Consider the following 27500-nt stretch of genomic DNA (forward strand, 5'->3'; position numbering starts at 1 on the left):
CCCAAACCAGCTGAGCATTCTGGGATACGCGCGTGCCTATTCCCGAACCTCGGAATCTGCCGAGTCACACATTCCCAACCCAGCGACGGGCCACACATTCCCTCTGCCTTTATGATCCGTCTTTTCTGTCTCTGCATGTGGAATGCTCTGCAAAGAGGGAATTTCAAATGGGCAGATTCACCTACACACACCTACACACACACACCCACACCTACACACACACCTACCTACTCACACACACACACACACACCTACACACACACACACACACACACACACCTACACACCTACACACCTACACACCTACACACCTACACACACACACACACACACACACACACACACACACCTACACACACACCTACCTACTCACACACACACACACCTACACACCTACACACACACACACACACACACACACACACACACACCTACACACACACCTACCTACTCACACACACACACACCTACACACCTACACACACACACACACACACACACACACACACACACACACACACACACACACACACACACACACACACACACACACACACACACACACACACACACACACACACACACACACACACACACACACACACACACCTACCTACTCACACACACACACACACACACACCTACCTACTCACACACACACACACACACACACACACACACACACACCTACACACACACACACACCTACACACCTACACACACACACACACACACACACACACCTACACACACACACACCTACACACACACACACACACACACACACACACACACACACACACCCACACCTACACACACACCTACCTACTCACACACACACCTACACACACACACACACACACACACCTACACACACACACACACACACACACACACACACACACACACACACACACACACACACACACACACACACACACACACACACACACCCACACACGAATGCCATGGTGTATAGCTGCATGATATATATCGAAATAAAATCGATATCGCAATGTGACTGTGCAATTATGAAATCATGCAGATTGCAATTTAATTGAATTGTGATAAATAGTTTTTTATTAAATACTCGATTTATTTTACAGTAGAACTCAGGAGATCTAAAATAAAAAAATTCCGGAAAAAAATATATATTCAGGAGTAAAATTTTTTACTTTTACTTTTTAAATTATTTATATTTTGCACTCCCCCAAAAAAATCCCACCACTATGGAAGTAAAAAATAATAAAGATGGTAATTACGAGAAAAGTCCAAATTGTGAGATATAAACTTGCAATTGCGCAATTGCACCAAACACCCCCCCCCCTCCCCCACACCCCCACAATTGCAAGTTTATTTTTTCAATTGCAAGTTATAAAGTGAGAGTTGTGAGACATACACTAAAAATTGCAAGTAAAAAGTCAGAGTTGTGAGATAAATGTCGCATAACCTTTTTTTATTTCATGGCAGAAACAAACTTCCCCAGTCATTCTAGAAGGACTCATTTTTTCCAACAAATACAGCTAATCAAGTAATCTGGAGATAAGGCGGATCAACCTCCACAGATCTTCTTATCCTCTGCAATTGTCATTCGGACACAAAGTGCCTGATCTTTGCAGACACAAAGTCACAGAAGACTCTAAAGTTAGCATGTTGCATGACTGCACACACACACTGGCCTCAGCCTAATCCTTTAATCCAGGGAATCCTCCATTCGTTTATATAATCACCAATGATATGCAACGCAGAGTAAACGAGAGCATACTTAAACGACCTTTCTACAGACAACTTAGATCATTATCAGAATGTGAAAGGTTTTTTTTTCATACACAAAAAAATGGGAATCAAACTTAAACACACACACAAAAAAATTGTGATAAACATCACATTGTAAAAGCTGCTGTCTTAAATTTAAGTACAATCAACTTGGAATTTAAGTCATTTCAACTTAAATTACATTAAACTGACTTAAAAAAGTTGAATCTTGTATAACTTAAAAATAATAATAAAAAAAGATTGCTTGACTTATTTTGATGAGTTAAAGCAATGTAAAAACACATGTTGTCATAACTTATAGATAATATATATATTTTTTTTACAGTGCATTATGTTACAGGGTTTATGGTAACAGTTTTACAATAATGTTCCATTAGTTACTAAATTAGCTAACATTAAAATTATTATTATTATTAACTACTAAAGCATTTATTAACTTGAAACCAACACGGAAGTGAATTAAACGGCAATTCATCGACTGGCCGCTTGAGGCTGGCTGCAAAAGCGAGTCAAATCTGCATCTCATCCATGTTGAAATGCCCAACTTTACAGCAGAAAAAAACATGTTTACAGCCTGGAGCAAAAAGTGGATTTGGTCTATATAGCTTATTTTGCCCTTCATGACGACTGTGAGGGGGGTGATTTTTTTTATAACTCATCCGTTTAAATTATATTAAGCCTTACATTTCTGCATAATTAAGGGTGTGTCCACTTTTGAGTGACAGGTGGATTCCCGCTGCTGTGGTCATTAGTCATCATTAGCCGTTTGTCTGCTGTCTGTTAGCCGTCACGTTAGGGTTTTTCGCCCATTTTCGTTTATCCGGGAGTGACGCACTGCCAAGATGGCGACGGTCGGCCTCGCCCACTTTAGGCTTCAAAAACGGTCTTCAGAAACCTACGGGTGACGTCACGGACACTACGTCCATATTTTTTTTACAGTCTATGGTTAATACATAAACTCGTGTTAAATACTGGGACCGTATTGTAAAGTGACGTGCACAGGTTATTGAGCGATGACTGAATCGGCTCTTTGAAGGAGCAGTTCATTGAAATCAATGACACCATTACACAATAAATAATGGAGAGAAAAACACTGTTCAGAGTAAATGGTACGCTAGCAAGAAGTGTAGCTAATAGCTAACAGGTGCTGCAGTGCGAACGAGTGAAAGAATGAAAAGAAGGGAGTGAAACTGGCTACATTTATGCATTCAGCAGATGCAAAAGTGACTTACACTGCAATTAAAGGTGCAGTACGTAAAATTGATAGCTAGTGGTTGAAATGGGTACTGCAGTTCAAATTCACAATATTGAAAACAACAGCTTTTTTTGGGGTGCAAACAGAGAGCTTTCAAGAGATAGATACCTACTATCTTACAACGTAATATTTATTTCGATCATGCAAGCCTTTGGTGATCAACTTTAAAGCAGCAGCAGCAAGTGTTCAGACTCTAAACCTGACGACAGACGCCTGTGTGAGCACATCTGGCAACAAACACCAACCAGACCATACCTGTCAACATTTGGGTACCAAAATACGGGAGGCCTGGGGGGGGGGGTTTCAGTTCAACCACATGCGGTTTCATGTCATCTATACATTACACACCCCATCGCCAAATCATTGTATTCATCTTAACAATACACAACAAATCAATATACAGAAAAACAGATTTCTAAAATAAGGTATAGGCCACAAATCTGTGAGTACAGTTTGCAAAACTGAACAGGTGATGTTGTGTAATATTCAGTTACTGTAAGAAACTGTTCCAGCGGGTGGAGTTTAGATGGTACTGAATATTACACACATCACCTGTGTATACTCCCATTAACTGGAACAGATTTTCACTGGAACTAAATATTACATCCAAATATTGTTATGTAATCAATCAGCATATTGTTGTGTAACTTCACCTATTGGAACAGTAAGTCACAATTTTTAAACAGGATGAATATTACAAACAACGATTGCGGAAAACGATTTACAAAACAACGATTGCGAAAGAGTGCACGGATGAATTTGTTCACTGTTACCGTTGTACGTCGTTTTTTTTTCTTCTTTTTCTGTATAGTTCTATTTTGTTAATAAATTTTGCATTCTATTTTGGCGTTCTCGTGTGTCCCTATTTTTGTTGTGTCCCTTTTGAGCCACGGGGCGAAACGGGTACGGATTGAAAAACCAAAGCAACTTTACGGTTTACAAATCTGAGCACAGCTGAGACTTTTTCTCTGGTAGCCTGTAGCGGAGATAGCGTGGGTGCGTGGGTGCATGGGTGCGTGGGTGCGTGGGTGCGGCCGCCCCAGGCCAATAGGGGCCCCTCAAACGCCGCCGATCTTGCGTCACTGGACAGGAACGGGGCCCTCGCCAAGTGAGTATGATGGGTTTCATACAAGATCTGGCAACTGGACAACCTTGGAATAATATATTAATGTGATTATTCATATAACGACGTTTGGGCCATACAAATTACGGGAGTTTCACGGGAGAAATAACAAAACGGGAGGGGGGCCGAGAGATGGGTGTGAAATACGGGAGACTCCCGGGGAAAACGGTAGTGTTGACAGGTATGAATCAGACTCACAAACCATCAGAGCACTGGAGAACAGATCACACACACATCTGTGCCGTTTCTGGCATAAAAAACATTTTCTTCCTCAGCAAATCATCATATCAGAATGATTTCTGAAGGATCATGTGACACTGAAGACTGGAGTAATGATGCTGAACATTCAGGTTTGATCACAGTTTAAAAGATATTGAACTGTAATAGTATTTCACAATATTGCTGTTTTTACTGTATTTTTGATCAAATAAATGCAGCCTTGAGCACTTTCAAGAGACTTCTTTCAAAACACAAATCATATTTTTTTTAAAATCCTGTTCTAGATTATCCTGCTAAATATAACAAAATACAGCAAATTGTGGATTTAAAATGGGTTGTGATTATGAATACCATTTCATGTTAACTTTAACAGAGTTGGGTTCCTTCATGAAAAAAGGCAAAAATAAATTTTAGCAGTAATAGATTTAAGTCACACTTATGTAGATATAAGTGAACAATATCGCACTGATCACTGCTGGGCTGTTCAGGATGAGCGGATAGGAGGAGTTACTGCTGCTCAAAGCATTATGATGATGAAGAACACAAAACCTCTGCTCCTCCAGACCCACAGCTGTTTGCATGAGTGAAATACAGGCCTGGGGTGACGTTTACATAATCTATGAACTGGCAGACGAGTCATGCAGCGCATGTCACACACACACACACACACACACAGTGTGGTTCGCTATCTTTGTGAGGACTCTCCATAGACGTAATGGTTTTTATACTGTACAAACTGTATATTCTGTCCCCTTACACTAACCCTACCCCTAAACCTACCCATCACACACAAACACACACACACACACACACACACACACACACACACACACACACACACACACACACACTTACCCTACCCCTAAACCTGCCCATCACACACACACACACACACACACACACACACACACACACACACACACACACACACACACACACACACACACACACACACACACACACGCAACCCCTAAACCTGCCCATCACACACACACACACACACACACACACACACACACACACACACACACTTACCCTACCCCTAAACCTGCCCATCACACATACACACACACACACACACACACACACACACACACACACAACCCCTAAACCTGCCCATCACACACACACACACACACACACACACACACACACACACACACACACACACACCCTAAACCTGCCCATCACACACACACACACACACACACACACACACAACCCCTAAACCTGTCCATCACACACACACACCCTACCCCTAAACCTGCCCATCACACACACACTAACCCGACCCTAAACCTACCATCGCACACACACACACTAAAACGACCCCTAAACCTACCCATCACACACACACTAACCCGACCCCTAAACCTACCATCACACACACACACACACACACACACACACACACACACACACACACACACACACTAAAACGACCCCTAAACCTACCCATCACACACACACACTCACCCTACCCCTAAACCTGCACCTCACACACACACACAGACACACACACACACACACTAAAACGACCCCTAAACCTACCCATCACACACACACACACCAACCCGACCCCTAAACCTACCCATCACACACACACACACACACTAAAACGACCCCTAAACCTACCCATCACACACACACTTACCCTACCCCTAAACCTGCCCATCACACACACACACACACACACACACACACACACACACACACACACACACACACACACACACACTAACACGACCCCTAAACCTGCCCATCTCACACACACACACTAAAACGACCCCTAAACCTACCCATCACACAAAAATGTCAGCAGAATAAGTAAAACTTGCTACACACACACACACACCTGCAGCAGAAGAGTAGAGTGAAACATCATAAACCAGCTAGAAATCAAGTCACAAATATCAGATGTGTGCATCAGGCCGTGTTCGATTTCTGATTTGGTTTCTTGTGATGTGAATGTTCTGGTCAGTAGTCTCACCGATCTGCAGCAGCACAGGTGTGACCAGCGCCGTCTCCATGGCATAGCAGAACTCTCGCCCGAACATGATGGCTCCGTGCATCACCCACTGGCGCAGTGGGATCCGGTCTATAGAAACCTCACTGACTGACCCCTCCTGACACTCCAAGCCCCGCCCTCCGGCCTTACCCACTCCATTAGCCCCGCCTCCTCCTCCATGTTTCTCCACGGGCGGCTCCACGGCCTGCATCTGCACGGCGTCGGCCTCGGTGTTGTGCGGGGCCATCCTCGCTGTCGTCGGCATGCACTCGGAGCACGGGTCACGTGTGGCTCCACGCAAACAACACACAAATCTAGGAAGAAAAAAGCCTTTCCGTCGACGAGCTCAGCCGTGGTTTGGACTCAGGGAGAGGTATATATCCTGAAACGTGGCGTTTGAATAAGGCCTCTTGCAGGAGCCCTGGGACGGGCCGAGTCGGGGGATTTGGGTCGGACAGGGGAGGATATGACTCTATCATGAGGTCACTCCCGCTGGTGTGATGTATGTCAGTGTGTGTGTGTGTGTGTGTGTGTGTGTGTGTGTGTGTGTGTGTGTGTGTGTGTGTGTATGTATATGTGCATGTACTGGTGTGTGTTTGGGTGTGTGTGTGTGTGTGTGTAGGTGTGTTTACTGTCTACTGGAAACAGTAAAAATCCATATCAATTGCCATTCAGTTAATACCAGTTTCATGATTTTTATAGAGGCGGTGCTGTAGAGGGTGGAGGGCAGGCCGAGGGGTGAAGGGCAGGAGAAACCAGACGGAGAGCACCGGAGAATCCCCATGGAGTGACCGATCAATCTGAAAGAGGGAAAGAGAGAGAGAGAGAGAGAGAGAGAGAGAGAGAGAGAGAGAGAGAGAGAGAGAGAGAGAGAGAGAGAGAGAGAGAGAGAGAGAGAGAGAGAGAGAGAGAGAGAGAGAGAGAGAGAGAGAGTTACTTAAATTCACAAAAAAGGTCTCACACAATATGCATGTACTTTTATGCCCATAAATGCATGAACTTTTATGCCCATAAATGCATGTACTTTTATGCCCATAAATGCATGAACTTTTATGCCCATAAATGCATGTACTTTTATGCCCATAAATGCATGTACTTTTATGCCCATAAATGCATGAACTTTTATGCCCATAAATGCATGAACTTTAATGCCCATAAATGCATGAACTTTAATGCCCATAAATGCATGAACTTTTATGCCATAAATGCATGAAATTTAATGCCCATAAATGCATGAACTTTAATGCCCATAAATGCATGAAATTTAATGCACATGAATGCATGAACTTTAATGCTCATAAATGTATGTACTTTTATGTACTTTTATCCAAAGTAACTTACATTGCATTCAAGGTATTACATTTGATGAGTTCATGCATTCCCTTGGAATTGAACCCATGACCTTGGTGTTGCGAGCACCATGCTCTGCGGTGTCCACACAGGCAAGACTCACTGACTCAATGCTCAGGTTGTTTCCATCATGTTAAGCCCCGCCCCATATTACTTCCCGCTCAATATTGCTGTTTCACTCAAAAATCTTCAATAACTGCAGTGTTATGCATTGATGATGCACTTGCACGTTGTCCTGAAGCATTTCTCTAGAACATTCCTCATTTTTTGTTTTAATTTAACCCGAGGTTCTTAAATTCAACTCCAAACAAACAGCAGAATTAACATATTTGGCGAGATTATGCATGGAGCTTTCAGAGATTAGTGCTAAAAATGCGGCTGGCAATTATGGCACGTTTCAGGACAGGACGGAAATTCCCGCTAAAAGCCCAAAGCATTAAAGTGTGCGCAAACAATCAGCTCCGCAGTGGCCCTTCTTAACCCTCTTAACATGACTGAGATGTGGGGTCTAGAGGGCTCTTTAAGACCCAGCACAATGCACTTCGCTCAAGGTTCAGACTGGAGCAACAGAGCCCGCATTGTGTTTGTGCGGGCCGAGTCTCCTGATTACACCACGCTGCTATTTACGGCTCTGAGGATTCAGAAACCAGGCAAAGAGGAAGGGAAACAAGCATTTCTTGAATGCCACACCAAAAACAAACAGTGAGTAAAACCGTCAGTCGATAAGTGACGCTCAAGATGTGCTCTTGCTCTGATCTCAGGCTCCTGCAGGCTTGTTTATCATGTGAGACTCTGATAAGAGACGAATACTATCAGATTACAGGTCTGTTCAGCGTAGTAATGATGCGGGGTATTTGAATATAATACATTTGGAACAGCTGACTAGGATTCCCATGTGGCACCTCGGGGTCACAGGGGCGAATGTCTGATCTGCCAGCTGATTGGTTATCTAATCCTTACTCCATCCTCAGCCAGAGTCAACGGGACACACAGGATCTGCTCCGAAACCTACTGAGCTGCTTATGTAGACACATTTAATGTATCGAAGCAGTAAGAAGCATAATTACAGAAGTAACAAAGTAGATGTTTACTAAAATAAATTTAGGAAACTAAATGCATTGCAATAACCCAAATCCCCAAAATCCAAGTTGGCAAACTAAGCAAGACAAATTGTTATTCATACACATTTTGTTAATTATTATACAATATTTTGATATTAAATCTTGAAAATATACAAATATTCTATTTTGAAAAATATTTCAAATCTAATTTAAAATGGACAGACATTTACCTACTTTATTCAGGTAAAGCAATAATCCCTGAATGCATTACAACAACCGCAGTCAAGAAAAAAAAGATCCATGCAAATTGGCAAACAAAGCAAGACAAATGTTTTATTATTATTATTATTATTATTATTATGTTAAGTATTATACAATATTATGATATTAAATTAATATGCATAAAATATTTTATTTTAATATAAATGTTTATTATAAATATTATCCAAATTATTACACAATATTATGATATTAATTTAATGTGTATAAAATATTGAAATATTGATATTTAATATTCCATACACCAAACAAATCAAGACAAATGTTAATAATAAATATTTAAATTACTACACAATATTAAATTATTAATTTAATGTGTATAAAATAAGGAATACATAAATATATATATATAGTTTTTTACTAATTTTGATCTAAATAAACAGATATCTGACAGATATTTAGCCCAAGTAAATTCAGTTTTTTACTTCATTCAAAGGCGGCATTGCATATAATAAATCTAATTTAAAACAGACTTTTCTTACCCAGTATTTCTGTGTGTCATGTATTTTTATTCTTTTTAGAGATTCACATCATTATCTTTGTCAGGCTGGATTCAAGTAGGAGTTTTGCAGAGTTTCTTCTGTCTGTCGATGTGCAGAAACCTCTGACAGCGTGACAGGAGCTGCATAATAAACACTTCAGAGTCTGTTCGTTCCAAAATAAAATAAATAAATAAATATATGTATGACAGTTTTGTAAAACGTCTAACAGGCTGAAACGGGCTCCCAGCCGAGACTCTCTGCCTTCCATCATTCCTCAGCCATCATTTCAAACAGTGTTGAGTTTCCCCAAACTGGCACTGAGAGCTTCACGCCATTAGCAATAAGCCAATAAACGCGTGTATTACAGAATCAGCCACACTCAAAGCGATCTTGAAAGGGTGTCGAGCTGCTCTCCTCAGGGGCTTTTGGCAAACGCATCTGCAGCGAACGGGGCCTGTCATGCGAGAAGGGAACAGGGGCCCGAACGGGTCGCGCTGGATTCGGTTCCACTGTCTGTGGAAAAACTTCTCAACGGCCTGTCAGGGGAAAGCTGCCATCCAACCCGCTGCCATCCTGCAGAAAACTGACTCGGACTATACCGTTTCAGAGACTGAGAGACCGTCTGAACGTGATGGGATCGATAAACAGAAAACTTTGAGCTGTCGGTGGGAAAGCGAGCGATTCGTTCCCTCCTCACCTGTGCGGAGACTCTTACATTACAACAGCACTTGAGACCGAAGTGTCTCACTTTCTCATAAACGTGCAAAACACCATTACGGACGAACGGACTGAGATGTGTGTTAACAAGCGGTTAAATGGAAGGGCAGAGTTTGTCGGGTATTAAACATCACTATTTTCCACTTTTTTGTCAAGTCTTGCTTGTTTAAAGGGGTGTTTGATTATGATTTCACTTTTCTAACTTTAGTTAGTTTGTAATGTTGCTGTTTGAGCATAATCAACATCTGCAAAGTTACGACGCTCAAAGTTCAAAGCAAAGGGAGAGATTTGCTTTTAAAGAAATTGCTTTTTAAGGACTACAACAAACGGCTGGTAGAGACTACACAACATTCCTCCCGGGTTAGTGACATCACCAACCCTAGAATATACATAAACCCCGCCCCCTGAACACGATTTCTAGATTATCAAGACAGAATATGCTAATCAATGACTAGAAGATAACTACACATAAGCTACATAAATTCATCAGCTAACCATTCAGAAATGTTGTCTATGTCGCACTTCTTCTTGAGTCTCTCCATCATTGTTTGAATCCGGTTTGAACATAAAAGGCTAAAAGTTTTTGAAATTTTCAGTGCATGTGTGTGTGAGTGCAAGCTGTTGAAGCTCCGCCCCCTGTGCCGGGAGCAGCAGCTCATTTGCATTTAAAGGGACAGACACAAAACGGTGCGTTTTTGCTCACCCTTAAAAAGTGACAACTTTAACATGCTGTATAATAATATCTGTGGACTATTTTGAGCTAAAACTTCACACACACACACACTCTGGGGACATCAGAGACTTATTTTACATCTTGTGAAAAGGGGCATTATACCAGCCCTGTCAGTGTCAGTGCATTGATTTTTTTCAGGACATCTTACACATGCATAATGTTAAACCATCAGTTATAAAGACAACCGCAAGAGATCAGAGAGGGAACGATAACATCAATCACTCAAGTGACACACCACACACACACACACACAATCAGTCTCTCCACAATTATGAATCATCTCTCCATCAGATCTGCTAATGCTCAAAGTGTATTTGATCAAACAGCGCAGAGGCCTGAATGAACCACAGTGCTATAAATCAAGATCACCTAGAGAGCGACCTCGATGGCCACTGCCCGCCCACACACACACACACACACACACACACACACACACACACACACAATGAACCAGATAGGGAGCAAATATGGAGCAGAGCGCATGAGGATCAGGTGAACGGGCCAAAGAGGACTAAACAAGGGGAGTGTGATAACAATCAATCATCCCAAAAAAATGATTGGGATGCACTCAACTATATGTGCATTTTCAACAATATGCATGCAATGCTATTTATTTCAGAAAGGTACTTTATGTTATTAATGCACCTGAGCACTACGAATACCAACGGTTAATACAGCTTGTGTTATCTATCCACTTCCCCGCGTTGCACACTTAAATCAGGGACAGAGAGGTGTTGAGATGCCTCTTAAAGTTCAAGGTTAAAACTATTTTAGACACAGCCTAGGTTTAGCAGTTAGCATAACATACAAATCTGCAGCCAATTTTAACCTGTTTATTCCCAACACCTGGGATCACATGATCCTCCTGCGTTCAGACATGACAAGCACACACCACATTTCCTCACAGTCAGCAATTAACAATCGATCGGTCAGACTCATTAGCAGCGCATTAGCCAGACGCGCGACAGCGCTTCAGCATTATTGACATCTCAATGTTACGCAAGACAAAAAAGAGAGACATAAACAAAGAGAGAAAGAGAAGAGATCTCAAAATGCCCACGAGGGACCGTCTGAACTGTGCTCTTCATGCTAAAGGGCTCACACACTTTTGCATCGTCACACATAGCCGACATTTGACTTCTAAAGCAGTCAAAAAAAAAAAAAAAACTTCTTTCTCTACTAATAATTACATTTGTTCTTGAAAATAAAAATAATTATACATAAAAAAGAAGAAGTAAAACTTCAAAATGAGAATATTAAAATATCATGATAAGAAACTCAGGAGGAAGAAAAGTGTAACCGCCATTTAAAGCGACCAACCAGTGTTTGCTTTGTTTTATGCAGCATTTAAAATCTGAAATAGATACAACAATAACATACTTGCACATAAAGAAGTCTCTGCTAAATACTAATAGTTGAAAAATGATTGGAAATGTAGTTATTAGGGGTATAACAATATATCGCAATGCAATATGTATTGTGTATAGTTCACCCAAAATAAAAATGACTGTTTGAGGAAAAAAAATTGTCAGTACTACATTATATTCAACATTATATATGTATATAGTTTAATGTATAACAAAGCAATGGGGGGAATATTTGTGTGTCCTGATAATGCCAAATGTCTGATGTTACCAGTAAAAAGTGTACATTATGTTAAATATATCTCAGTGAAAGAGTGCAAATATTCGTCTAAAATAATTCAGTATTTTCAGCTTCAGAATCATGAATATTGTTATTCTGGTGTCTCTATTGTCCTGTGCTTTGGGTTTCCAGCACAAGTCCAAGCCTGTTCATTTACACACACAATGTAATACCAAATTTAGCATTTTAATCAACAGAACATTTTTTGTTAAGCTTTTATCATATATGTCTTGGAGTATCGCAATAATATCGTATCGTGATATGTATCGAATCGTGACATGAGGGGATCGTTACACCACTCCATGATATGGTGTGTGTGTGGTGTCATACTTCAGCGGTGCAGAAATTACACACATCACCTCTCAGTGATGAACTTTAGAGTACAGTACGTAGAAGCAGATTTGACAGCCTTTCCTATGGTGGTTTACACAGAGAGCATGTCTTTCACACGTGAGGTGAGGGAAAACAAGGGCCTGAGAGAGTGAGATAGAATGAGAGGTCAAGTAACGCTGTGGGATGAAATAACAGACACAGATAAGAGCGCTGTTTGTTCAGTTCAGCGGCTGGGAGAAAAAGTCGCCCACAAAAACACAAGATTACAGGTGGCAATTTCCCGCAGAGATCTGATTTTCTAAGCAACAAACAGAGATTGTGTACTGTAACAAAACGAACAATATCAGCATGGGCGTGAGAATGGGGCTGATACTGGGACTTTACTCCTGGAGAATGTTATTTAATATCCATTAGCATTCCCATTCAGGGCTGCACAACATTGGGAGAAATGACATTGTGATATTTTGTTTTTCTGCATCATATATTAATGTGATTGAAAAAATACAGGAATTTTCAGTAAATTAGTATTTAATTGCTATTTTTGGAAGAAATCAATCAATCAATCTAGAGATATTTTGTTGGGGCTATGCATCTGCACAGAACATTAAAAAACATAAACATAACAATTACTTTTAATTCCGAAGACTTTTTTGTGCGAACCGTTCTCACCCCAAAATTTGGGTTCACACTTTTTACAAGAACCAACTCAAACCTCTTTTAGTATCCATAATGTCAACATAATAATAATAATAATAATAATAATAATAATAATAAAAAATAAAAACACAATTTTGACCAATTCAATATAACTATAAAATATTAATAATAATATTAACAATAAATAAAAATATTAAAAAAATATATATTGTCACAAAAAAAAAGTTAAAATTAACAGTTAAAATTACAATGCAACTTAATTTCTTCATTTTCAAATGTCGAAGCATCTAACTTTTATTTTGACAGTTTGCCGGTGAATAAACAAATATGTGCTGTGTTCATTTAAACATGTGCAGCAAATGATACAGTATTTAAGACACACTTTATCTTGAGCAGCACACATGTAAATAAACACAGCGCATATACTTACTGTATCGGATTTGGTAATCGCACTAACCCATCTTGCAAAATCAATTTTACTTCGATATATCATACAGCCAGATTCCCAATCAGTGTGAAACGTCACAACGCCACTGAAATGTCGTCCGACCAATCAAATCTGAGAACCGTAATTAACAGTTTTACATAATTTTTTTTTTTTTTAAATAAATTCTGACTGATTTTTTTGCATTGTCACTTACAGTATTCAGATTAAACTGTTGCATAATACAGGTAACAGCATTATAGCAATTACTAAAAAGAAAATGCTGGTATTGGTACTCTGTTATTGGCATCTGTCACGAACCCGATGCAACATTGTACAGCTGACCCAAATTACACTGGCTAAGTTTCATAGGTCAAGCTGACTGCAGTCGAGGTATCGGGTTTATATTTGTACGTGTGTAAAACCTCCTCCCCCATCCGGCCTACATCCATCCGCTGATCCCGGGGGAACCAGATCCACGTCACTGCAGAGAAACTGGGGACGATTTGGGTCAGTTTATCAAAGGTTCACGAGGCACACGCGGAGATCAGGTCAGGGCGATTAATGGTGGGATTCGGGTGGCGCTTGGATTACAACTTCATCTAGCAATAACTGATCCAAATCACAATATCCCAATGTGAAATATTTTCAACTGCATCTCCATGCCAGGTTTCCACCTGTGAGCACGCATTTCACAACTAAGGTCAGACATAACAAAAACATACAGTGTGTATTGCTGAAGTACTGAAGTATTTGACCATTTGGCCAAACGAGTAGCATGTGTGTGTAAATCACAAGAGCGCAAGGACATCGTGTTCAGACACTGAAAACACACTGGCTTTTGGACACTAGCTTTTACTTTGGCCGTTTGTGCTTATTAGTGGTGTTTGTTGCTCATACTTGGGCTGTGAATGTGATCAAACCCATAACACTTATTATTAAACTTCAACATCCAGCATTTGATTCCTCCTCAACAAGACACGCGATTAGAGAGGCATGCTGTCACTTTAAGTAATTAAACTCAAGACCAAGAGCATAGCAGTGATAAAAAAAGGTTTATTTTTGAGATCAGTGCTAACACTTTACAATAAGGTTCATTAGTTAACATTAGTTAATGTATTAACTAACATGAACTAACCAATCGACTTCTGATGCAGAAAAACACAGTTTTCGTCAGATGAAAGTGTGTCTACAGTAGTGCATGAGCTCCTCAGGAATGTAAACAAACCCTGCAGGTGGGTGTGTGTGTGTGTGTGTGTGTGTGTGTGTGTGTGTGTGTGTGTGAGACGAAGTGCTGCAGTGCAGGAGGAGGAGCCTAATGTGTGACATCATCAACACATCAAATCTTCCCTCTCTGCCTGACCAACAGCCGCTGCGCAAACACACACACACACACTTATCTCGAGCGTCAGCAGGTTGCGTGTCCAGGTCAGCTTCTATAACCAGCTCTTCTTGTGACTCATCTTGCTGACTGACACACACACACACACACACACAGAACGGATTTAAAGGGCCAGTGCTGCATCAGCGTGATCCTGCACGTGCAGTAACATTCCTGCGTCAAACCATCAAAAGAGTTAAGGTCACTCTAATCCAAAACATACGACAACCAAACAATGACTGTAATTAGCAGGGATGATGACGAAGATGTTAAGCATGCACTTTAATTAACTGTCTGGAAACCTCTGACAGGCAAAGAGAAACAATGACAGCAACAACAGGCTCTAGCACAGAATTAAAGCAGCCATTTAGATTAAACATGAGCTCATTAAATATACATAGGTCTGTCATGTAACTCTAGATGGCGCAGTCTGATCGCTCCTGAACTCAGGGGCTGTTTACACGACACCGGTTTTATGCGTTTTGGCTGTTCGTTTACACGACAACAGTATTTTGGGTGACTGAAAACGCAAACTTTTGAAACGAGTTTCCAAGTCTCCAAAAACACGACTCTCTGAAGACGATGACGTCGTGCACATGCGTATTACGTGTTCAGTCTATAGTGTTTCATCGCCATCTAATGGTCTGGCAGCAGAATACAGCGTTTTCAGTCGTTTTAGCCGATCCGTGTGATTGGGAATCGTTTTGACAATAATGTCGTCTGTACGCGGAAAACTCAATGGAAAAACTTCCCTAAAAAAAAAAGAAAAAGAAAAAAAATTACCCTCAATCTGCTTGCAATCACATCATTCTCTATAAGGCACAGCTGATTGGTTCCTGCTGCATCAGTAGCCAATGAGATCGCAGCTCAAACTTCAACGCTTTAGCAGTGCAGCGCACTTTCAGAAACCCTCCCCCTTCCCCAGCTCCACCTGTATACTGTAGATCTGCTACGGGTCATTCATGTACACTACATAGTACAGCAGCAGCCGCTTGTCTTTCTTGCTCACAGCAGTGTGTTGTGTGTGTGTGTGTGTGTGTGTGTGTGTGTGTGTTGGCACAGGCAAGTCTCTGTTCTTGCTCAGCAGCAACAGTGTAGCAGATCTATCCCACCAAGACCAAATACTTTAACACGGTCATATCATGAAATATATATCCTTCAATGTGGTTAGAAAAATAAACAACTAGTCTATCCTTTGAATTAGGTTGATTTTTTTTTTTATCCTATTGGCAGATATTTGTTCTTGTTTTAGGCATAAACTGATGCTTTTTTTTTTTTTTTTAAGCCAGACTTAATATCTTAAGTCGTTTTGCTTCTCAAATAAATGCATTTTGATTTAAGAATGTTTATATATTTATACTGGAAAACAAGATAAAAATACAAAGCAAGAAATGTGCAAGCCAACAGAGGAGAAAAGGAGGACCTAAGGGAACACAGGCTGTTTTCAGACATGACCGTCAGACACTCCTCCTCCTCATCATCATCATCCTCATCATCAAAGTCCAGTGTGTAACGCAAGCCGGTGTCCTGCCAAACGGGCAGACGCCCAAAAAGCTCCCAAACGGAGGAGTCAGTGTCGAGCCCTTGGTTTTCCTGGTAAGGTGTGATGCGGCTTTACGGCACTAAATTAAGAGCGTCGCCCCTGAACTCTGCGGATGTTCCCACATCAGATCCGATCTATTAGTGGACCGACATCTACGTAAAAAGCTCTTATGGAAAACAAAACAACTCTCACACAAAGCTCAGACGAGTACACAACATTTCAAGGCATCAACATGAGCTTTATTTATCTCGTTCCCTCCCATCTCTGACACGCGGAAATTCCTGATCGATTAAGTGTGAGGGTGCGGTGAACTGCAATGCAACTGGGAGGTGACAGGGACATTGTGGTTAGTTTATGATGAAGTCGGATCACAAGGGGCGGCAGGTGTTTGGGACGGGCAGGGTGTCGATGTTGGGTGAGGTGTTGGGTTGCACTGGTCTGCATGGGGCCTGAATGCATGAAGATGTCTGTCTGTCTGGCTGAGGCAGCATTAACAAACATTAGCGTCTTCTCTTACTCCAGTCGGATGAAACGGGAATTAACTGTGCTGATTAATTTCATGGCTCAGCATAAATTATGGCGACAGACCTTACAGAGAATTAGTAAAACGTGTTGCATAGCAACAGAGATAAACCCGGGCTGAAGGGATCCGGATGCTATTACTGGACGGCAAGACAAAATGCACAAAAACATACATTTTTGCAATATAATCAAAAACAAAAAGAACCACAAACTAGGGCTTTTACATAATTTGGCCAAAATTGTGATTATATATGAATATGGCTATAAAATAATAATAATAATAATAATAATAATAATAGTAATTACTAAAAAAAAAAAAAAAAAAATACTATTGCAATATTTCACAGTAAAATATTTTTTAAATAAGAATAATAACCATTTAATAATATCAATAATGATTATTATTTATATAATTACTACTTCTACTACTAATATTATTACATTAATTCTTATTATTAAATATGTTTTTGTAAAAAAATACAAAAAAAAAATACAAAAAATACATTTTATTTTACATTACAATTTTAGAATTACAATATTGCTAATAATTTCATTTTCAAATGTTAAAACAACTGAACTTTTATTTTTGTCTGAAAACTGCATAAAGCCCTTTAAAGGCACACTATGCAAGATTTGTACCTTAATATAACAGCTTCGAAATCATTTAGATGGTAAACGAACTCGTAGTAGGGCGAATCATCCTGATAGCAGAGCGAAAACAACCAGCAATGCAGGTTTGAGAGGTGGCACCCCGACAAATGTCGTGAGAATCACGACTTGCTTTACGGCACGACGTCACACACCTCTGTGGAAGACTCTAGCACGCATTTCAGACGCGGATCATGGCAGAGTCCACGAAGAAAACGAAGAAAGCGCGGGCGAAAGAGTGCAGAGACGGCTCTGCGCGAGTGGCGTTTACGACAGTAACGCTAAATACAAGTTCTCCACAGCGACTCTAGGGGGTGCTGTTTGAGAACGGAAACTGCATAGTGTGCCTTTAAAGCTTCTCTTCTGCTGAGAAGCGCTTCTCATGACGTTTGTGAAGATGGATGATAGTTGACGCATGATGCATTTTCAAATACATGTTAATGTGACAAACTCAGAGTTCGTGTGGAGCAGCATTTACTGCGAACCGAGTCGCTACCAGATCATGAGCAGCTTGCATGTAAATGAACACAGTGCTGCACTTCACTCTGAAACACACAGCGCATAAACGTACTGAATTAAATCACAGCCTTTGTCATTTGATAGCCGCACTAAGCCATATTGCAATTTCCCATTTATTTCGAAGAATTGTGCAGCACTACGACAAACTGCAACCAAAGAGAAACAAATGCAATAATGTTTTAGGACAATATACTCTTTACTTTTAAGTGTTTGAAACAGTATGCAGCGTGCAAGTGATAGACATTACAAACAACAAAATGCAACATTGACCCATGACCTAAATAAACTGCATGTTTATTTCAATGACATCTACTTAGTTGCACACTGTATTCTGATATTGCATGCGTATTGGGCATACGGTGCACAACATGCACACTGCAAACTGAAGAAGTAGTATGAGTGGTACAGTAAAATGCATTTCCGAACACAGCTGAAGTAGGAGGATGTTTTGCTCCATTTGACAACATCGTCCTTGATCCAAACCTCTCTCGTTCACACTGCAGAAGAAACAACACTTGTTCAAACACAACAACAGCTCGACTCTAAACTCCCAAACTAAGAGCTGCAAAAACACCACACGCGGGCTCCTCCCACAGCACAACAACCTGGGTGGAAAATTCCAGGCTGAGAAAGTGAGGCCTTTGCCACAGACAGCCGACCTCTTATGATACACGAGAAGAAAACAAATATATACCGCCAGTTTAAAGTCAAAAACCAGTCCGAGTGTATGCAAACACAAATGCATGTTTCACAAATACACACAACAGTTCTGTTCCAAAAGCTGCCTTTCTGTCCACAACAAACACATGCAATCTGATCCATGCATCCTGAGCCTCATCCGTGAGTGATCTGGAGGCGACAGGTTGCACGCGATCGGGACCGGCCGAGGGATCATTATAGAAGCATGTTTTCGCCAAACTACTTTAGTGTATTTACGCGTTTATATCTCACAATTCTGACTTTATAACTCGCAATTGTTAGTTTATATGTCATAAGTCTTAAAAAAAATGTATATATATAAAAAAAATAAAATAATTGCAAATACCTTTTTTATTTCCTGGTAGAAACAAGGTTAAATTTCTTAAAATGTTAATATTTTTAACTAGATTTTATTTTTATCTATTTGGGTTTCACTTTAATTTCAGTCAGAGGTTGTCATTTTGTTGTGTTTTTCCCCCTTTTTTTCCCTTTTTTTTTTTTAATAATATTATTATATTTTTATTTATTACTTTATTCAGTTTTACTTATTTTAGCACTTCAATCTATACAAAAATGAGAAATGTTGCTTTTGCAAACAGCTGAAATAAAATCATTTTTAAGGGTTTATTTTGTTTAAGTCATTTTTTTATGGTTTTACTTTTAGTTTACGCACTTTGCATCAATATTTTTCGGTATTCAAAGAAATACATTTTTAGAATGTCAATTTCTTGTCCATCATCATGCATTCATTTTTTCCCAGCAATTTTTATTTTATTTTTTAAACAGTATAATGCATGTCTAAAACTTCCCTAAAATGCTGTCTAGGTAGTCAGCTCACTAGGTTTTGTAACACAGTTCTTGTTGTGTATTAGTCAACAGTCTAGAATCTAACCCTTCTTGAATATTTAGAGTTCACAAAGCAGTCTTTGTTTGTACACAATTCTTTCTTTTTTTTTGCTGCAGTTATAAGAGCTTAGTGAACTATTCATCTCTAGCCATGCAGACACATACATACACACACACACACACTTCTTTCAGCTGCTTTAATTATTAATCAATCTGACTTGAATTATTTATGTTCATTCAAATGTTCAGTTTGGAAGGTCTGACTCCCAAAATGAACTCTTCACATAATTTTTTAACCAGGTTTGTCTATCATCAGGTTACGTGAGCGGCCCTCAGGGAGCGCTGGCACACGCCGAGCGTTACGCAAGAACACATCTGAGCGAAAAATCATCACCAGTTAAAATAACCTGCATTTATGCGATCTGTTCTGGTTAACAAAACTCTTACTCACAGAGCTTTCTAATGCAGATCATGTAATATAACGTCTTAATAAACGAGATGACCAGACGCAGACAAACATCACATTAATTAGGTCATTAAAATGCATTAATATTCCTCTTAAATTACATTACAGTAAAACCGGTTTAACAGTGAGGGGTGTGTAAAGCACTTTAAGTGATCTTGGTTGATAAAAATGTATGTGGAAAACAAATGTTATCTTTGTTATCGGATCATCTTCTGAGCATCAGAATGCTATAGAATAATGTCATAAATTAAACTCTTTATAATAAGGCTCTATTTGTTAACATTAGTGACTACAGTAGTTAACACGTACGAGCAATGAGAAAATCTTCTAAACACTTTTATTAATCTTTGTCCATGTTATTTCCAACACTTACTAATACATTATAACAATCAAAGGTTGAATGAACAATGAACGGTTGTATTTTTAAACTAATGTTCACAAAGATGAATCAACACTGTGACTATGCATTTTCTAATGTTAACTACAGGGTGGGCCATTTATATGGATACACCGTAATAACATGGGAATGGTTGGTGATATTAAAGTCCTGTTTGTGGCACATTAGTATATGTGATGGTCACCACCCATCTTGAGGAGTTTGCCCCCTCACATATACTAATGTGCCACAAACAGGACTTTAATATCACCAACCATTCCCATGTTATTACGGTGTATCCATATAAATGGCCCACCCTGTAGTGTGTGTGTGAACTAGTGTGAGCTGGATGTCAGATGTTTCACACAGGAATATAGAGAGTGCGAGAATGACAATCCATTACACGCTCAGATCTGACGCTGCAACGTCACCGAAGGAGAACGTCTTACAGGCTTAGAGAGATTAGCAGAGTCATTCATATTTCATATTTTAATCGTCTTTAAACGAGCTTCAAATGTGCATAAGATCAACCTTTGTGAGGATGTTCAAACAAACCAGCCCATTTTCGGGCGAACTATCCCTTTAAGACTGCGGAAGAATCAAGAGAAATGTGTAAAACATAAGTGAACTTATTAGACATGAAACATAAGTGAACTTTACTATACTAATAGATTTTTTTTTTTTTTTATCCCATTTTTGGGAATAATATGTCTTGTTTATGCTTAGAGTATTGTCACATTGCTTGTGTTATTAATAAAAACTAAACTAAAACTAATTCTCATCAATTGAAATACAGTTGAAATAAAATATAAATATTACATAAAACCTTAAATGAAATTTAGAAGTCAAAATAAAATAAACACATAAACAAATTACTAAACCTTATAAAATCAAAATCTAATATATATAAAATTCAAAGCCCCCCCAAAAAATAAAAAAAATAATAGAACACACACACACACACACGCGCACACACACGCGCGCACACACACACAATAAAAGGCAAAGCAGTTCACTGGGTTTCACAGAAAGCCATTTATTTTATGGCATAAAAAAACCATAACCAAATTAAGTGAAGGCATCACTGTTTTTTCTTAGCACTGATTTGCCCCAGGTTGTAAATAAGCAACGACCCTGAACAAAAAGACAAAAATGATAATAATTCTGGAGACGATATACGACACCCCAAACAGAACTCTGCTATGAGAGCGGCAGTGACCCGAGCTGTAGCCGACATCTGGACAGATGGACAGACACACAGTGCAAACGCAGAGAGGATCAGTCTGGCTCTCCAGTTAATGTTGTTCTTGAGCCGAAGCCAACTTTCTCAGAGCGGCGAGCTGACGAACTCACCTGGAGACTCCAGCACACAAACACAACAGAAAGAGCTCAAACGCCTCACAGTACAGGTGTGTCCGCGAACACACAACAGCTTAGCAACCTCAGAGCGTTCTTACATTATAAAAAACACATAATCCCATAACAATGCGTGAATAACAGACAAGACGTTTCCATTTATCAACTCACGAAACCAGATATCCAAGTTGACAGGAAACAAGTTTTGACAATTACAACATCTCTGCAAATAAAACAATGAGCTCTGCAAACAAAGCAGGTTATGAACCGTACAAACTGGGAGAGTCCAGCGCTCAGAACGTCCTGTCACATCAGAAACATGTGAAGAATTATGATACAACATTAATGAAGCCCTTCTGAACGCCCTCTGTGAGTCTGAGCTCTTCTCTGGCGTGATGTGCGAGTCTTTATCTGACGTTTAAGCTGATGAACTCGGAGGAGGAGGAGGAGGGGGGGGGGGGGGTGAAGGACGAAGGAAGGTGTTTCGCACAATCATTCCTGCGGTCTCTGGGGAATCAATCGCACTAGCTCAACTTGTGATTGTGCAACATCTGTGACCCTCCTCTCTATTAACACCTTATGACACGCACACGTCGAAAAATAGAACGGGACTTTAAAAACAGAAGGACATAATAGGACAAAATTATTAAAAAAAAACAGACTCGCAAGACATACCTAGAAACCAGAATAATCACAGAGACTTTCTTGAATGCCCTAGAAATTACAGAGAACCATTCTTAATAACTGCATCTTGTGCTACTGTGCATGAAAAAAAGATATAATAATAATAATAATAATAATAATACTCAGGGCTTGACATTAACTTTTTTGATGACCAGCCTTAGTTTTCCAAAGTTACTAAGCACTCAGCATTTTCACTGGCCACAACTATGACATCATCGAAACCATGGGGAAAAACTGCCATATAGATATTTATAATATCATCTCATCATTTGGAAGCGGGTTTATTAGGCTGCTGTCACTTTAAGACCTGACGCACAGATCCATTATACTGTTACACGTGTGTTTTCTCTCTCAACAGTTCATGTTCACTTAAAACTGACTGGCTGTGTTTATGTGAACACTCGCCAAGACCGGCATTTTGACATTGTTTTGTGTGTATTTGACTGTTAAAGCGCAATAACAGTCAAAAATCACTGAATTTAGCACTGAAAGGCAGCTTTATGTGCGCGCACTTTGAGTGTTTGAGCACAAAATCTGCGGGAATGAGTCAAATTAAGCGCGTTAAGCTCAATCCCACGCCGAAATTTGAGAGAGAGAGAGAGAGAGAGAGAGAGAGAGAGAGAGAGAGAGAGAGAGAAGCGTTTTCTATGGGAAGCGTTTAGATATTTCAGTATCGATATGCATTAAAAAAAAAATGATATTTTTGACAACACTACATTGCACTATTATTTCAGATGCATTTCTAAAAGACTACAAGTGAAAAATATGTATAATTCAGGCTAGAGGGAGTGACTGCGTTACACGCCACTGCTTAAACACAGTTAATGTCCAGTGTTGAGGTCATGCCCTGATAATAACCATTAGTCATTAAATAAATCATCATAAACAATTACTTTTAATCAAAATGGAAAAGAAAAGCTGTGGAGACAACAGGCATGTGTTACTTTATCACGCTTTAAATCACACCAGAGCTTGTGAGGATGAAAGCGCAGAGCTTTGAGTGTCGGTCCTGGACTGAGAAGTCCTCAGTGTTGAGAGGCTTTTACTAAATAAAGATCTTACGCAACAGTCACCGAAGTACAGCGCTACTGTCCTTGTGTCGAGAGAAGAACACACTGCATTCATTTGCTCCACTGAATGCATTAGCACGTCAAACGGCCTAGAGAAATACAATTCTCACGAAGGCACATTCATAATAATAAACTCGGTTCTGATTGGTCTAAAACACACAAAGCATTATTCATAAAATAGTGTTGTTTTTTTGTGAAAAAGTTGTGTCTGCACTGTAACACGACCTCCCGTGCCTTAATGCCTAAATCTGATATGTGCAAATTCATTTGCTGTTACAATGCTTTCTTGTATCCCAAACGTAACAAAATATAAGCAAAAAGATTCCACTAAAAACTAACACTGAAACTGTCACAATGTTACTCTGTCCTCAACCAAACGACACACACTTAAGCTAAGTGAACCATCTGTGACATAATGAATATGAGCTTCCACTTGTGCCAGAGAGAGAGAGAGAGAGAGAGAGAGAGAGAGAGAGAGAGAGAGAGAGAGAGAGAGAGAGAGAGAGAGAGAGAGAGAGAGAGAGAGAGAGAGAGAGAGAGAGAGAGAGAGAGAGAGAGAGAGAGAGAGAGTCAGCTGCTGTGTACAAGACATGTGTCCATGTCTACAGTCATCACCTTCTTCTTAAGATCAATTAGTACATATGCTGTGCATGACAGGAAAGACAACACAATAAAACAAAGACAATAACAGTAGACAGACAAATGTAAGGTACAGTATGCACAAACTGAACACCATACACTCTTAAAAATAAAGGTTCTTCATTGGCATTGATGGAAAGAACATTTAACATCCATTTGATTCCACCAAAGGTTCTTTATAGTGGAAAATGTTCTTAAAGTCGCCATGTTCACAAAAATCCAGCTTTTAATGTTGTTTACATGTCTATGTGGTGTTTTTAATATGTTTAAGACAAACCATGTGTAAATTCATAAGTCGACAGCATTGCTGAGTATTATATAAAACTGCAGTGAACCAAAGACAGTCTCAAAAACACGCTTTGAAATCGCTGGAAATTACAAACTACCTTGAAACCAATCAGATCAACGTGTGATCGTCAGCGAGTGGTGCTGCGTTCCAGTCCACTTTTAGACACGCACTTGCGAACTTCCCTAAGCACTTCCCCTCGGGGGAATCCCTGCCGCCATTTTGAAGTGCGTTCCACTTCGTGAAGTGGACGAGGGAAGTTTATATGGACAGACCCTCGTTCCCTCGATTTTGACAGAGGGAGCGAGTCTACTTCAAATGTACACTTCAGGCACCTATATGTCCCACAATGCAGTACGATTGTGACGTCACCACAGATCTCGTCTAATCACCACCACAACAGACAACTCTATGATATATTAATTAGATTTTTTTTTTTTTTTTAAAACAACCCAAACACACATAAACATTTGGGTGCTGCATTAAACAAATTCTTAAAGGAAAAAAAATGTTTAATAATAAATCAACTCCACAGCTGATTCCAAGTGATCAAGGGCTTAGGACGTTCCAGTTCAGCCCATTGCAGTTTCCGCCAGTAGTGGGCACTCGTGCAACGTAAGCAATGACGTACATCCGAGTGAACGAGACGGAGGGAAGTTAGCGAGTGAAGGGCATGACCATTTTGGACTGGAACGCAGCCCGGATCTCTGAGCTGAGTGAGTGAGTGGACTCGGAGGCGGGGCTCATTTGCATATTCATAGACCCGCGTATACTAAATGAGGCAAGGGTGTTGAGTTACAGTCAAGATATTATTATTATTATACATTTATTTTGGTGACCAAAGATGAGTTTAAAGGGATAACATTATTGACTACAGGGGGACTTTAAGATTTTTAGAAAAAAAATGTCTCTTTTAAGAACTTTTCACTGAAAGGTTCTTTGGGGAATCAAAAATGCTGGTTCTGCTTCACTGCAAAAACTCAGTTTATTTTTATTTTTGAGAATGTACATGAAGTCCTCTTTTCTGGAATTTGCAAAGAAAACGATGTGACAACAGGCCAGTAATGTGTGTTTAAGTGTCCTGGATCATGCAAACGTCCGGCTGGGCTAGACCGTGATGTGAAGCGTTCAGTAGCAGATCAGCTCCAGACACAACTGAACATCCGACACGCTTCACCAGCGCCATTCACAAACACGCCAGCATCAAACACCTCCGTGGAAGCTTTTTTCTGACACACAATCAAATATATAAAGCTAATTTAAAAAAAATTATTAAACTGAGTTTATACTTTGCACTGTTGGCTTTCCCCCTCTCAGAACTGAGAGATATAAAAACTGAGAACTGAGAGATACAAACTTCAGAATTGAAAGTCAGAATTGTGAGCCACAATTACCTTTTTTATATATATATTATTTATTTTGTTGTAGAAATAAGCTTCAACTGCACCTCAAAAGAGCCCAAAACAAGCAGATCAACTGACCAGATCAAATTACACAACACAGTCAGAGCGTCACAGGTAAAAACTGAACACAATCCAGCGGCTTTGGCAAAAAGATGAAATAATAAATAAGAAAAAAATAAGAAAACAATACAATTATTAAAAAATATATATAAAAAAAAAACATAAAATTATATATATGTATATATATATATATATATATATATATATATATATATATATATATATATATATATATATATATATATATATATAAGTACTAATTTTAATATATATATTTAATATTTTAATATTTATATATTTTATAACTTTATTATTTATATATTTTATATATATATATATATATATATCATATTTTTTATATTTATATATTTTATTAATATTTTTTATTATTTTTTATATAGCACTACTCACTCTAAGGATACAAAAGTAGAAACATTTTTTGATGTACTATTCTTGGATAACATGATATAAATATTAACAATCAAGCAGAGAGCATATGACAGTGCAAAAAAACAGTGTGACTCACCAAAAAGCCTTGAAAGCTTCATAAATATCCAGTCCGACTGCATACGAGAGCAGCGTCGTGTCTTCTGTCTGGATGAACAGAAGAACCTGCAGAGACCGTCCAAACAAGGGTTAACCAAACACACTAGTCTGCAGTAAACCATTACACACACACACATCTGCTTTGAATATTATGCAGCAGAAGGTAAATTTACATGCGATTTCAGGCACACAAACATCACAGGACTCAGAGCTGTCATAAAGCTCATCAAATAAATAAAGCCTTGTCAGCCCAGTTTGAGTTGAACACTGGCTTTTATATTGTGTTTGCATATTCAAATAAACATATGGAAAGGCAACAACCCCTTTGAAAGAGTCATTTTTTTATTATTATATTTGACTTTTTTCGTGTTTTTGGCCTTTTCAAAGTGTGAATA

The 27500-nt window shown here is 39.4% G+C and overlaps 1 protein-coding gene across 3 annotated transcripts in view; it reads right to left on the reverse strand.

The window, feature by feature from the left end:
• Positions 1-27500, reverse strand: part of slc45a4a (solute carrier family 45 member 4a) — a 51349-nt gene that overhangs the window by 22879 nt on the left and 970 nt on the right. Inside the window, exons 2-3 of one of the 3 annotated variants that reach the window (XM_084423865.1) lie at positions 27086-27171; positions 6364-7181 (exon numbers count right to left, since the gene is read on the reverse strand). In XM_084423865.1, coding sequence (XP_084279991.1) covers positions 6364-6646 — 283 coding nt within the window. In that variant the 5' untranslated portion in view covers positions 6647-7181; positions 27086-27171. Of the gene's footprint in view, positions 1-6363; positions 7182-9553; positions 10002-27085; positions 27172-27500 lie in introns of those variants that run through there. The other 2 variants (XM_084423866.1, XM_084423867.1) reach the window with 2 other exon arrangements.

The sequence above is a fragment of the Rutilus rutilus genome (genome assembly GCF_951802725.1).
Source record: "Rutilus rutilus genome assembly, chromosome: 11".
Classification (NCBI taxonomy): Eukaryota; Metazoa; Chordata; class Actinopteri; order Cypriniformes; family Leuciscidae; genus Rutilus; species Rutilus rutilus.